This window comes from Mercenaria mercenaria, chromosome 13 (assembly GCF_021730395.1).
Source record: "Mercenaria mercenaria strain notata chromosome 13, MADL_Memer_1, whole genome shotgun sequence".
In the NCBI taxonomy this organism is placed as follows: domain Eukaryota; kingdom Metazoa; phylum Mollusca; class Bivalvia; order Venerida; family Veneridae; genus Mercenaria; species Mercenaria mercenaria.
In genome coordinates this window covers 43,762,711-43,775,123 of record NC_069373.1, presented here as the reverse complement: position 1 = coordinate 43,775,123, position 12,413 = coordinate 43,762,711, and the positions used below count along the sequence as shown (strand labels likewise).

The 12,413-nt window shown below is 37.8% G+C and overlaps 1 protein-coding gene across 14 annotated transcripts in view; it reads left to right on the top strand.

Moving 5' to 3' along the window:
• LOC123528554 (6-phosphofructo-2-kinase/fructose-2,6-bisphosphatase-like) overlaps window positions 1-12,413 on the top strand; it is a 130,316-nt gene that overhangs the window by 46,577 nt on the left and 71,326 nt on the right. For all 14 annotated transcript variants that reach the window (XR_008366757.1, XR_008366756.1, XM_053521642.1 and 11 more), the window contains 3 exons: window positions 845-908; window positions 8,446-8,580; window positions 9,199-9,382. Coding sequence is in view for 12 of the 14 variants with exons in the window: in XM_053521642.1 (XP_053377617.1) it covers window positions 845-908; window positions 8,446-8,580; window positions 9,199-9,382 (383 nt within the window). In the remaining 2 variants the exon portion in view is untranslated. The remainder of the gene's footprint in view (window positions 1-844; window positions 909-8,445; window positions 8,581-9,198; window positions 9,383-12,413) is intronic.

Genomic DNA, 12,413 nt, shown 5'->3' with positions numbered 1-12,413 from the left:
GTTTAAGTTGATCTAGTTTAAGAGTATTGTGTAATGGTAGTGTAAGTTGACTTCTGGTTTAAGAGTATTGTGTAATGGCAGTTTAAGTTGACCTAGTTTCAGAGTATTGTTTAATGGCAGTTTAAGTTGACTTCTAGTTTAAGAGTATTGTGTAATGGCAGTTTAAGTCGACTTCTAGTTTAAGAGTATTATGTAATGACTTGAAGTTTGACTTGAAGTTTAAGAGTATTGTGTAATGGCAGTAAAAGTTAACTTTTAGTTTGGGAGTATTGTGTAATGGCAGTTTAAGTTGACTTGAAGTTTAAGAGTATTGTGTAATGGCAGTTAAAGTTGACCTAGTTTAAGAGTATTGTTTAATGGCAGTAAAAGTTGACTTTTAGTTTTGGAGTATTGTGTAATGGCAGTTTAAGTTGGCTTCAAGTTCAAGAGTTTTGTGTAATGGCAGTTAAAGTACACTTCAAGTTCAAGAGTATTATATAATGGTAGTGTAAGTTGACTTCAAGTTAAAGAGTTTTGTGTAATGGCAGTTTAAGTACACTTCAAGTTCAAGAGTATTGTGTAATGGCAGTGTAAGTTGACTTTAAGCTAAAGAGTTTCGTGTAATGGCAGTTTAAGTACACTTCAAGTTCAAGAGAACATGTATTTTAGTTGTGTAATGGCAGTAAGTCAGTAAAGGAGAGGAGATGATTTGCCACACAAAGTTTACAACATCTTCACTATCTGAAGTAAACAGAGAGGGTGATAGTGGTTAAAAAAAATGACTTTTTCAGAGATAGAAGTCTCAAACAAATGTAATGTCAAATATAAACAAAAATGCATGACTGTGTTTTTTTTTCTTCTTCAGGAAATGTGCTTTGATGGCAATAGATGATGCCTGCAAATTTTTACACAGCGGTGGAGAGGTGGCGGTAAGAAAGTATATTATTTATCTGCTGCTAGGTATTAGAAAAACATTTTTAACCCCTATCAGATAATCTGCTAGCAGACAACACATATATTTGCTGTGTGTTGATAATTTTTCAAAACTTACGAAGCTTCGATGTTGAAAGATCAGTTTGGCCAAAGTCCTGGTTGCTTGTACAAACCTGGATTGAGCTCTGAAATGGTTGACTTTTAGTTCATTTGAACTTAAAGTGCTGAGGGTGAGCTATAGGAGAGATCGCCCTGACATCACGCATCAACACGTGTTTATCTGCTGGTGGGCAAAACAAAATGTTTTTACATCGTTTGTGTATGGGATCGGAATTTTCAACTTTTAATAACTTTTTCATTCATTTATGGAGTTTAAAAATTCAAAAAGTTTTGAAATGCTTACGATTTTCATATTTTCTCATTCAAATATCTTTTGAAAATGAATAACCGTTTTAAATGACATATGATTTTAATAGCAGCATAGCAATGTTCCAAACTTTTAGAAAAAACACTGTAAGTTAAGCGTTCATAATTAATCCATTTTATATCAAAATAAAAAATGATTAAAAGTTATCAATAAATTGCTTGTTTTATATCCTTTCCATTGATCAAAAAATTATTGATATCATTTGTGTTTTAAGAAAGTTAAATTTAAGCCATTAGAAAAACATCATTGTTAACAAAAAAAAAAACATGGACGCTCGGTGTCTGCCCACCCGCTCTTTGTCTTATCAGTTCTAAAAATAGAATATACAACGGATTTGTATACAAACACGATCTCTCCTATTGTTTTTTTAACTCGACTATTTGAAGAATAGGGGAGCTATCCCACTTTCCCCGGCGTCGGCGTGAGCGTTAGCATGAGCGTCACACAAATGTTAAAGTTTGCGTACCACCCCAAATATTTTCAAAGTCCATTGAGATATTGCTTTCATATTTTGCATACTTGTTTACAATCATGACCCCAGTCTGTAAAAAGGAGGAGGCAACTCTAGCAAGCATTTTGACTGAATTATGGCCCCTTTTCGTCTTAGAATAAATGTTAATGTTTGCGTACCACCCCAAATATTTTCAAAGTCCATTGAGATATTGCTTTCATATTTTGCATACTTGTTTACCTTCATTACCCCAGTCTGTAAAAAGGAGGAGGCAACTGTATCAAGCATTTTGACTGAATTATGGCCCCTTTTGACTTAGAATATGCTTATTGTAATGTTAAAGTTTTACTCATAGCTTATTAGCTCATCTGATTTTTTGAAAAAAAATGATGAGTTATTGTCATCACTTGAGTGGTTGTCGGCGTCGGCGTCGGCGTTGCCTGGTTAAGTTTTATGTTTAGGTCAGCTTTTCTCCTAAACTATCAAAGCTATTGCTTTGAAACTTGGAATACTTGTTCACCATCATAAGCTGACCCTGTATAGCAAGAAACATAACTCCATCTTGCTTTTTGCAAGATTTATGGCCCCTTTTGTACTTAGAAAATATCAGATTTCTTGGTTAAGTTTTATGTTTAGGTCAACTTTTCTCCTAAACTATCAAAGCTATTGCTTTGAAACTTGGAATACTTGTTCCCCATCATAAGCAGACCCTGTACATCAAGAAACATAACTCCGTCTTGCTTTTTGCAAGAATTATTGCCCCTTTTGGACTTAGAAAATCAGTTTTCTTGGTTAAGTTTTATGTTTAGGTCAGCTTTTATCCTAAACTATCAAAGCTATTGCTTTAAAACTTGCAACACTTGTTCACCATCATAAGCTGACCCTGTACAGCAAGAAACATAACTCCATCCTGCTTTTTGCAATAATTATTGCCCCTTTTGGACTTAGAAAAATCATTTTCTTGGTTGAATATTATGTTTAAGTCAACTTTTCTCATAAACTATCAAAGCTATTGCTTTAAACTTGCAACAGTTTTTCACCATCATAAGTGGACACTGTACATCAAGAAACATAACTCTATCCTGCTTTTTGCAAGAATGATGGCCCTTTTTAGACTTAGAAAATCATGGGTAGGACAATATTTCTATTATACAAAAAAAAATCAGATGAGCGTCAGCACCCGCAAGGCAGTGCTCTTGTATTATACTACCAAGCACTGAGAATAGTCGAGCGCGCTGTTCACTGACAGCTCTTGTTCATAGAGTCTGTTCTTCCAACTGTGACCATTCACAGTTTCTTCAAACAACTGTTTGTTGGGAAGTTGATAAGACATAGCAACAGAGGGTCCTTCGACAGTGTTCTTTCTATTTTTCAGATGGTTTCTGCTTGGTCACAATTAAGAGCGATATACAGAAAAATTTTCAGATGACATCTAAACTTTCTAGTGTTAAAATGAATGGGATTTATCTAATAACACAGCTGCCAGATAGTATGGTCACTTTCATCTACAGCATAAATGTTTTTAGCTCACCTGTCACAAAGTGACAAGGTGAGCTTTTGTGATCGCGCGGTGTCCGTCGTCCGTCGTCCGTCCGTGCGTCCGTGCGTCCGTGCGTCCGTAAACTTTTGCTTGTGACCACTCTAGAGGTCACATTTTTCATGGGATCTTTATGAAAGTTGGTCAGAATGTTCATCTTGATGATATCTAGGTCAAGTTCGAAACTGGGTCACGTGCCGTCAAAAACTAGGTCAGTAGGTCTAAAAATAGAAAAACCTTGTGACCTCTCTAGAGGCCATATATTTCATAAGAGCTTCATGAAAATTGGTCAGAATGTTCACCTTGATGATATCTAGGTCAAGTTCGAAACTGGGTCACGTGGGTTCAAAAACTAGGTCAGTAGGTCTAAAAATAGAAAAACCTTGTGACCTCTCTAGAGGCCATATTTTTCAAGAGATCTTCATGAGTATTGGTCAGAATGTTTATCTTGATGATATCTAGGTCAAGTTCGAAACTGGGTCACGTAGGGTCAAAAACTAGGTCATGAGGTCTAAAAATAGAAAAACCTTGTGACCTCTCTGGAGGCCATATTTCTCAATGGATCTTCATGAAAATTGGTCAGAATGTTCATCTTGATGATATCTAGGTCAAGTTCGAAACTGGGTCACGTGGGGTTAAAAACTAGGTCAGTAGATCTAAAAATAGAAAAACCTTGTGACCTCTCTAGAGGCCATATTTTTCATGAGATCTTCATGAATATTGGTCAGAATGTTCACCTTGATGATATCTAGGTCAAGTTCGAAACTGGGTCATGTGGGGTCAAAAACTAGGTCAGTAGATCTAAAAATAGAAAAACCTTGTGACCTCTCTAGAGGCCATATTTCTCAATGGATCTTCATGAAAATTGGTCAGAATGTTCACCTTGATGATATCTAGGTCAAGTTCGAAACTGGGTCACGTGCGGTCAAAAACTAGGTCAGTAGGTCTAAAAATAGGAAAACCTTGTGACCTCTCTAGAGGCGATATTTTTCAATGGATCTTCATGAAAATTGGTCAGAGTGTTTACCTTGAAGATATCTAGGTCAAGTTCGAAACTGGGTCACGTGGGGTTAAAAACTAGGTCAGTAGATCTAAAAATAGAAAAACCTTGTGACCTCTCTAGAGGCCATATATTTCATAAGAGCTTCATGAAAATTGGTCAGAATGTTCACCTTGATGATATCTAGGTCAATTTCAAAACTGGGTCACGTGGGTTCAAAAACTAGGTCAGTAGATCTAAAAATAGAAAAACCTTGTGACCTCTCTAGAGGCCATATATTTCATAAGAGCTTCATGAAAATTAGTCAGAATGTTCACCTTGATGATATCTAGGTCAAGTTCGAAACTGGGTCACGTGGGTTCAAAAACTAGGTCAGGTCTAAAAATAGAAAAACCTTGTGACCTCTCTAGAGGCCATATTTTTCATGAGATCTTCATGAATATTGGTCAGAATGTTTATCTTGATGATATCTAGGTCAAGTTCGAAACTGGGTCACGTAGGGTCAAAAACTAGGTCATTAGGTCTAAAAATAGAAAAACCTTGTGACCTCTCTAGAGGCCATATTTCTCAATGGATCTTCATGAAAATTGGTCAGAATGTTCATCTTGATGATATCTAGGTCAAGTTCGAAACTGGGTCACGTGGGGTTAAAAACTAGGTCAGTAGATCTAAAAATAGAAAAACCTTGTGACCTCTCTAGAGGCCATATTTTTCATGAGATCTTCATGAATATTGGTCAGAATGTTCACCTTGATGATATCTAGGTCAAGTTCGAAACTGGGTCATGTGGGGTCAAAAACTAGGTCAGTAGATCTAAAAATAGAAAAACCTTGTGACCTCTCTAGAGGCCATATTTCTCAATGGATCTTCATGAAAATTGGTCAGAATGTTCACCTTGATGATATCTAGGTCAAGTTTGAAACTGGGTCACGTGCGGTCAAAAACTAGGTCAGTAGGTCTAAAAATAGGAAAACCTTGTGACCTCTCTAGAGGCGATATTTTTCAATGGATCTTCATGAAAATTGGTCAGAGTGTTTACCTTGAAGATATCTAGGTCAAGTTCGAAACTGGGTCACGTGGGGTTAAAAACTAGGTCAGTAGATCTAAAAATAGAAAAACCTTGTGACCTCTCTAGAGGCCATATTTTTCATGAGATCTTCATGATTATTGGTCAGAATGTTCACCTTGATGATATCTAAGTCAAGTTCGAAACTGGGTCACGTGGGGTTAAAAACTAGGTCAGTAGGTCTAAAAATAGAAAAAACCTTGTGACCTCTCTAGAGGCCATATTTCTCACCGGATCTTCATGAAAATTGGTGAGAATGTTCAGCTTGATGATATCTAGGTCAGGTTTGTAACTGGGTCATGTGTGGTCAAAAACTAGGTCAGTAGGTCGAAAAATAGAAAAACCTTGTGACCTCTCTAGAGGCCATATTTTTCACGAGATCTTCATGAAAATTGGTGAGAATGTTCACCTTGATGATATCTAGGTCAAGTTTAAAAGTGGGTCACGTGCCTTCAAAAACTAGGCCATTAGGTCAAATAATAGAAAAACCTTGTGACCTCTCCAGAGGCCATATTTTTCAATGGATCTTCATGAAAATTGGTCAGAATTTTTTATCTTGATGATATCTAGGTCACATGTGCTCAAAAACTAGGTCACTATGTCAAATAATAGAAATAATGACGTCATACTCAGTTCAACACTGGGTCATGTGGGGATAGGTGAGCGATTCAGGACCATCATGGTCCTCTTGTTTAGATGACCTACTGGTAACATTGTTCAAAGAATATGTTTGGTCGAAAAACATGGTCACCAGAGGGCATAGTTATGTTTGGAACTGACAGCCAGACTAAAGTTATGGCCCTTGACTTAGTCAAAAATATGCCTTAAAAGGGCCAAAGGTTGTGTCGCTTGTATCTCAAAAAGCATTTGTCCCAGTATTTTGAAATATTATAGAAATATTCAGCATGTGAAGTTGTGCACCTGGGGGTTTTGTTAGAGATAACACCTAGCCAGACCAGAGTCATGGGCCTTGATTTAGTCAAAAATATGCGTAAAAAGTTGTGTTGCACACATCTCAAAAAGTATTTTTACTTTTATGAAACTCTAGAGGAATATTATCCAGCATGTGAAAGTAAGATTTTGTTCCAGATTTTTATCAGTCAGACCAGAAGTATGGCTTCTGATAGTCAAAAAATATGCAAAAAAGGGATACAGTTTGTGTTGTATGTATCTCAAAAAGTATTAGACTTAGAGTCGAAACATAAGGGGATTGTTATATGCATGTAAAGTTGTGCTCCTTGGGATTTCACTCAGCTAGGTTAGAATTATGGTCCTTCACTTAGTGAAAATACACATAAATACAAAGTTTGTATTGCAAACATCTTAAAAAGTATTTCACCTAAAGTCATGAAACCATGTACAGTGACAGGAGTGTGGTGGGGGGGGGGGAACCTCTGTTCTATGGATGCAAATCTATTGAAAATTGGGTTGTCTATATCACAAGGTCAGATAATAGAAAAAACTTGTTAATACTGTAGTTTCACAGGGTTTGCGCAGACCTTGAAAACTCCTTGAATTTGATACTAGTCCTTGAAAAAAACTGCTTGAAACTCTTTGAAAAAGTTCTGTCAACATCTTATTTTGTGCAAAGAATAAATTGGAAAAAGAAAAAGAAAAAAATGAACATAATTTGAAAGAAAATTATGATTTATGGACATTTCTCAACCCAATATTTACCAAGAGCTGCCAGAAATAGACAACCTTTTATCAAAGTTTTTGTACTAAAACAATGTCTGAAATAATTGATAGAATACTGTTGGTACTAAATTAAAAAATAGTCCTTGAAAATGTAAATGCATACTTGAAAAGTCCTTGAAAGGTACTTAAATTTCGTCAATGATGTTCTGTATGAACCATGTTTCATGTCACGAGTTCTCTCAGTTTGTTCAAAATGTAATCTAAAATATTCAAGGTCAGAGTCAGGTGAGTGACCTAGGGCCAACGTAGCTTTATTGTTTCTGCAAGAGTCTTCCTGGTGTTACATCAGTAATTGTCAGTTGATAATGTGGTTTAGAGGAGAGAGTTTCCTGTGACAGTTTAACAGAAGGCAATGCATATGAAATAGTTTTTGCTCCTCGTATCCTTGTGGGGAAGTTGTCAGTTATATGCAGGGAACCAGTCAGTTATGGTGCAGAGCCCATTGTCACTGGTTTAAGGTTAACTGGGAGGTAGTAGGTAAATGCCCAAATAAAACATACTTGTCCATGAAACACTTGTAAGAATATTACTGTTTTTATTGTCGAGCCCGCTTGCGGATGCAAAGACATAGTTGTCCAAATGGCTGTTTGGTGTATGTACTTGCATTCGTCCGTCCGGATTTGTTTGTCCGGACCAAAACTTTGACATGCATGGAGCAATCTCGTTTATATTTGGCATGAATGTTAACTGCAGTGAGACAGAGTGTCGTGCGCTAACTCCAGGTTCCTATCTTAAAGGTCAAGGTCACAGTTGGAGGTCAATTTTTTGTTTGTTTTGGGTTTAACGCCGTTTTTCAACAGTATTTCAGTCATGTAATTGCAGGCAGTTAACCTAACCAATGTTCCTGGATTCTGTACCAGTACAAACCTGTCCTCCCCAAGTAACTGCCTTGAATTATCAGAGGTAGAGGAAGAATGATTTCAGACACAATGTCTTTTATCAAATCGTCACAGAGTGGAGGTCAAAGGTCATGTCAGATCTTGTCCGCCCCATAACTTTGACATGCATTGAGGAATCTTGTTTATAATTGGCATGAATGTTAACTTCAGTGAGACAGAGTATCATGCGCAAACCCCAGGTTCCTATCTCAAAGATCAAGGTCACAGTTGGAGGTCAAAGGTCATGTCAGATCTTATCTGGCCCATATTTTTACATACATAGAGGAATCTTGTTTATATTTGGCATGAATGTTTAACTAAATGAGACTGACTCTATCTCAAAGGTCAAGGTCACAGTTATAGGTCCAAGGGCGGGCTCGACATGTTGCCCGTAGGCATCTAGTACATGATAAAGCTAGCTTTAATTTTTCACCATATAAATTCATTTACTTTACTGAAGTATTTTACTATTTCAGGTTATAGATGCAACTAACACAACAAGAGAGCGACGGCGGTTGTTAAATGATATCATCTGTAATAAAAATGGGTTTCGTTTATTCTTTGTGGAGTCTATATGTGATGACCTTAATATAATAGAGGCAAATATACTTGTAAGTAAACAAGTTCTGTTTCAGTCGTGTGTGTGTGCGTGAATGTGTGTACGGGTGTGAAGGTGTGTTTAGGCTGAACATTTATTGAACAGTTTTCACAATTGTAGCCATGAGCATAATGTCTAACTTTGTAGTGCTGCTTCAGTGGAATATCGTGCCAAAGAGAGATGATACGATAACCCTTCCATTAAAATAACACTGACAATAGCCTGCCCGATCCTATTGCTATTTTCTTAAAGGTGGGACCAAGCAAGGAAGCTGCTAGTACCATTTCTTTTATATGTTCCCACTAATCAACCGTAACTTGGTAATTGTAAGATGCAGAATATTTTTCATAAGAAAAATGAGAACATACAGCAAATTTTGATCCTTCACAAATGAGCGGCACCATGAAAGAAAAAACCAACATAGTGCATTTGTGACCAGCATGGATCCAGACCAGCCTGCGCAACTGCGCAGTCTGGTCAGGATCCATACTGTTCACTTTCAAAGCCTATTGTAATAAGAGAAACTGTTAGCGAACAGCATGGATCCTGACAAGACTGCGCGGATGCAAAATCACTATGTTGGTTTTCTCATGGTGCAGCTTATTTCTGATTTTACAACAATATGTTATAGGAAGTGAAAGTATGCAGTCCAGACTACCTTGGTATGGATAAAAACGAAGCAGTTGAGGACTTCATGCAGCGTATAGAACATTACAGACAAAACTACCAGTCTATGGATTATACGTATGACAAAGATCTGTCTTTTATACAAATCTTCAATCAGGGTGAAAGATTCCTTGTAAATAAACTTGCAGGTAATATGATTTTTATAGTACTGTATATTTCAGTAAACTCCCAAATGCAGCTGCAACTTAAATAAAATTTGATGTTTTCCAACATCTGGTCACACTTGAGCCTTTGATCAGGAAAATACTTTCCACCATACTTCCACCATCTCTCCTCATCCTCTTGACACAATTTAATGAAACTTCACACAAGTGATCACTAACAACAGTAGTTGTGAATGGGGCATGTTAGGTTCTTTCAGAAAAAAAATTTGCAGAGTTACGGGACTTTGTTTTTTGTTACTATACTATATACATAGGCACAATCTTGTGCGCACCGTCTCTCCTCATCCCCTTGACACAATATAATGAAACTTCACTCAAGTGATCAGTAACAACAGTAGTCGTGCATGGGGCATGTTAGGTTCTTTCAGAAAAAAAATTTGCAGAGTTACAGGACTTTGTTTTTTGTTACTATACTATATACATAGACACAATCTTGTGCGCACCATCTCTCCTCATCCCCTTGACACAATTTAATGAAACTTCACACAAGTGATCAGTAACAACAGTAGTTGTGCATGGGGCATGTTAGGTTCTTTCAGCAACAAAAATTGCAGAGTTATGGGACTTTGTTTCTTGTAAACATCCTATGTACATACAGTGTGCATATGCAATCTTGTGCGCGCCTGATCTTCCGAACCCTTGCACACAATTTAATGAAACTTCACACAAGTGATCAGTACCAACCCTAGTTGTGCATGGTGCATGTTACGTTCTTTTAGATAAATATTCTGCATAGTTATGGGACTTTGTTTTATGTTACTATACTGTATACATACAGTCTATATACATACAGTCCACATAATTATGCAATCTTGTGTGCGTCAAATTGAAATGTACTGTGTCAGTGCATGCAGGGGGGTACATTCATCACCTTTAGTGATAGCTCTAGTTTGAATTAACAATTTACACCATTGACTAAAAGGCTTTAAAACACAGTACATTTACATTAAATGAAAGAGAACGAATAAATAAGGCATCATACCACACATAACTCCTTGAACAACTTTAGAAACTAAACTTTTAGCTGAATCTGGATAGGGTCCATTTTTCTGAGTTTTTACTTTTCATGCTTTTAGTGCACTTTCAGTTCCTATAATTATGTGTCTTATATTTTTGTCTCCCTAAATGTCTGGTCTGTTCTAGTCCAGTCCTGCCCAGTCTGGTTTCAGCCAGTCTGTGTCCGCATGGGTCTGTGGTCTGGTCTTGTCTGGTTCCATTTTAGTCTGACTGTCCAGAACCATAGCTAGTAAAGCATATTGTTGACTTGTTACGTTAATGATTTGTTGTGGAATAATGTCCATTTACTTGTCATTAGTGAGCTTATATGATTTTTTCAATGTCCTTGACCCTATACCTAGTTATGTCTCCCCCAGGAGACATATTGTTTTTGCCCTGTCCGTCCGTCCGTCCGTACGTCACACTTCATTTCCGAGCAATAACTGGAGAACCATTTGACCTAGAACCTTCAAACTTCATAGGGTTGTAGGGCTGCTGGAGTAGACGATCCCTATTGTTTTTGGGGTCACTCCATCAAAGGTCAAGGTCACAGGGGCCTGAACATTGAAAACCATTTCCGATCAATAACTAGAGAACCACTTGACCCAGAATGTTGAAACTTCATAGGATGATTGGTCATGAAGAGTAGATGACCCCTATTGATTTTGGGGTCACTCCATCAAAGGTCAAGGTCACAGGGGCCTGAACATTGAAAACCATTTCCGATCAATAACTAGAGAACCACTTGACCCAGAATGTTGAAACTTCATAGGCTGATTGGTCATGAAGAGTAGATGACCCCTATTGATTTTGGGGTCACTCCGTCAAAGGTCAAGGTCACAGGGGCCTGAACATTGAAAACCATTTCCAATCAATAACTAGAGAACCACCTGACCCAGAATGTTGAAACTTGATAGGATGATTGGTCATAAAGAGTAGACGACCCCTATTGTTTTAGGGGTCACTCTGTCAAAGGTCAAGGTCACAGGGGCCTGAACATTGAAAACCATTTCTATCAATAACTAGAGAACCACTTGACGCAGAATGTTGAAACTTGATAGGATGATTGGTCATAAAGAGTAGACGACCCCTATTGTTTTTGGGGTCACTCCATTTAAGGTCAAGGTCACAGGGGCCTGAACATTGAAAACCATTTCCGGTCAGTAACTTGAGAACCACTTGACCCAGAATGTTGAAACTTAATAGGATGATTGGTCATAAAGAGTAGATGACCCCTAACGATTTAAGGGTCACTCTGTGAAAGGTCAAGGTCACAGGGGCCCGAACATTGAAAACCATTTCCGGTCAGTAACTTGAGAACCACTTGACCCAGAATGATGAAACTTCGTAGGATGATTGGTCATGCAATGTAGATGAACCCTATTGTTTTAGGGGTCACTCTGTCAAAGGTCAAGGTCACAGGGGCCTGAACATTGAAAACCATTTCTATCAATAACTAGAGAACCACTTGACGCAGAATGTTGAAACTTGATAGGATGATTGGTCATAAAGAGTAGACGACCCCTATTGTTTTTGGGGTCACTCCATTTAAGGTCAAGGTCACAGGGGCCTGAACATTGAAAACCATTTCCGGTCAGTAACTTGAGAACCACTTGACCCAGAATGTTGAAACTTAATAGGATGATTGGTCATAAAGAGTAGATGACCCCTAACGATTTAAGGGTCACTCTGTGAAAGGTCAAGGTCACAGGGGCCCGAACATTGAAAACCATTTCCGGTCAGTAACTTGAGAACCACTTGACCCAGAATGATGAAACTTCGTAGGATGATTGGTCATGCAATGTAGATGAACCCTAACGATTTTAGGGTCACTCTGTTAAAGGTCAAGGCCACAGGGGCCTGAACATGGAAAACCATTTCCAATCAATAACTTGAGAACCTCTCGACCCAGAATGTTGAAACTTCATAGGATGATTGTTCATGCAGAGTAAATGACCCTTATTGTTTTTGGGGTCACTCCGTTAAAGGTCAAGGTCAC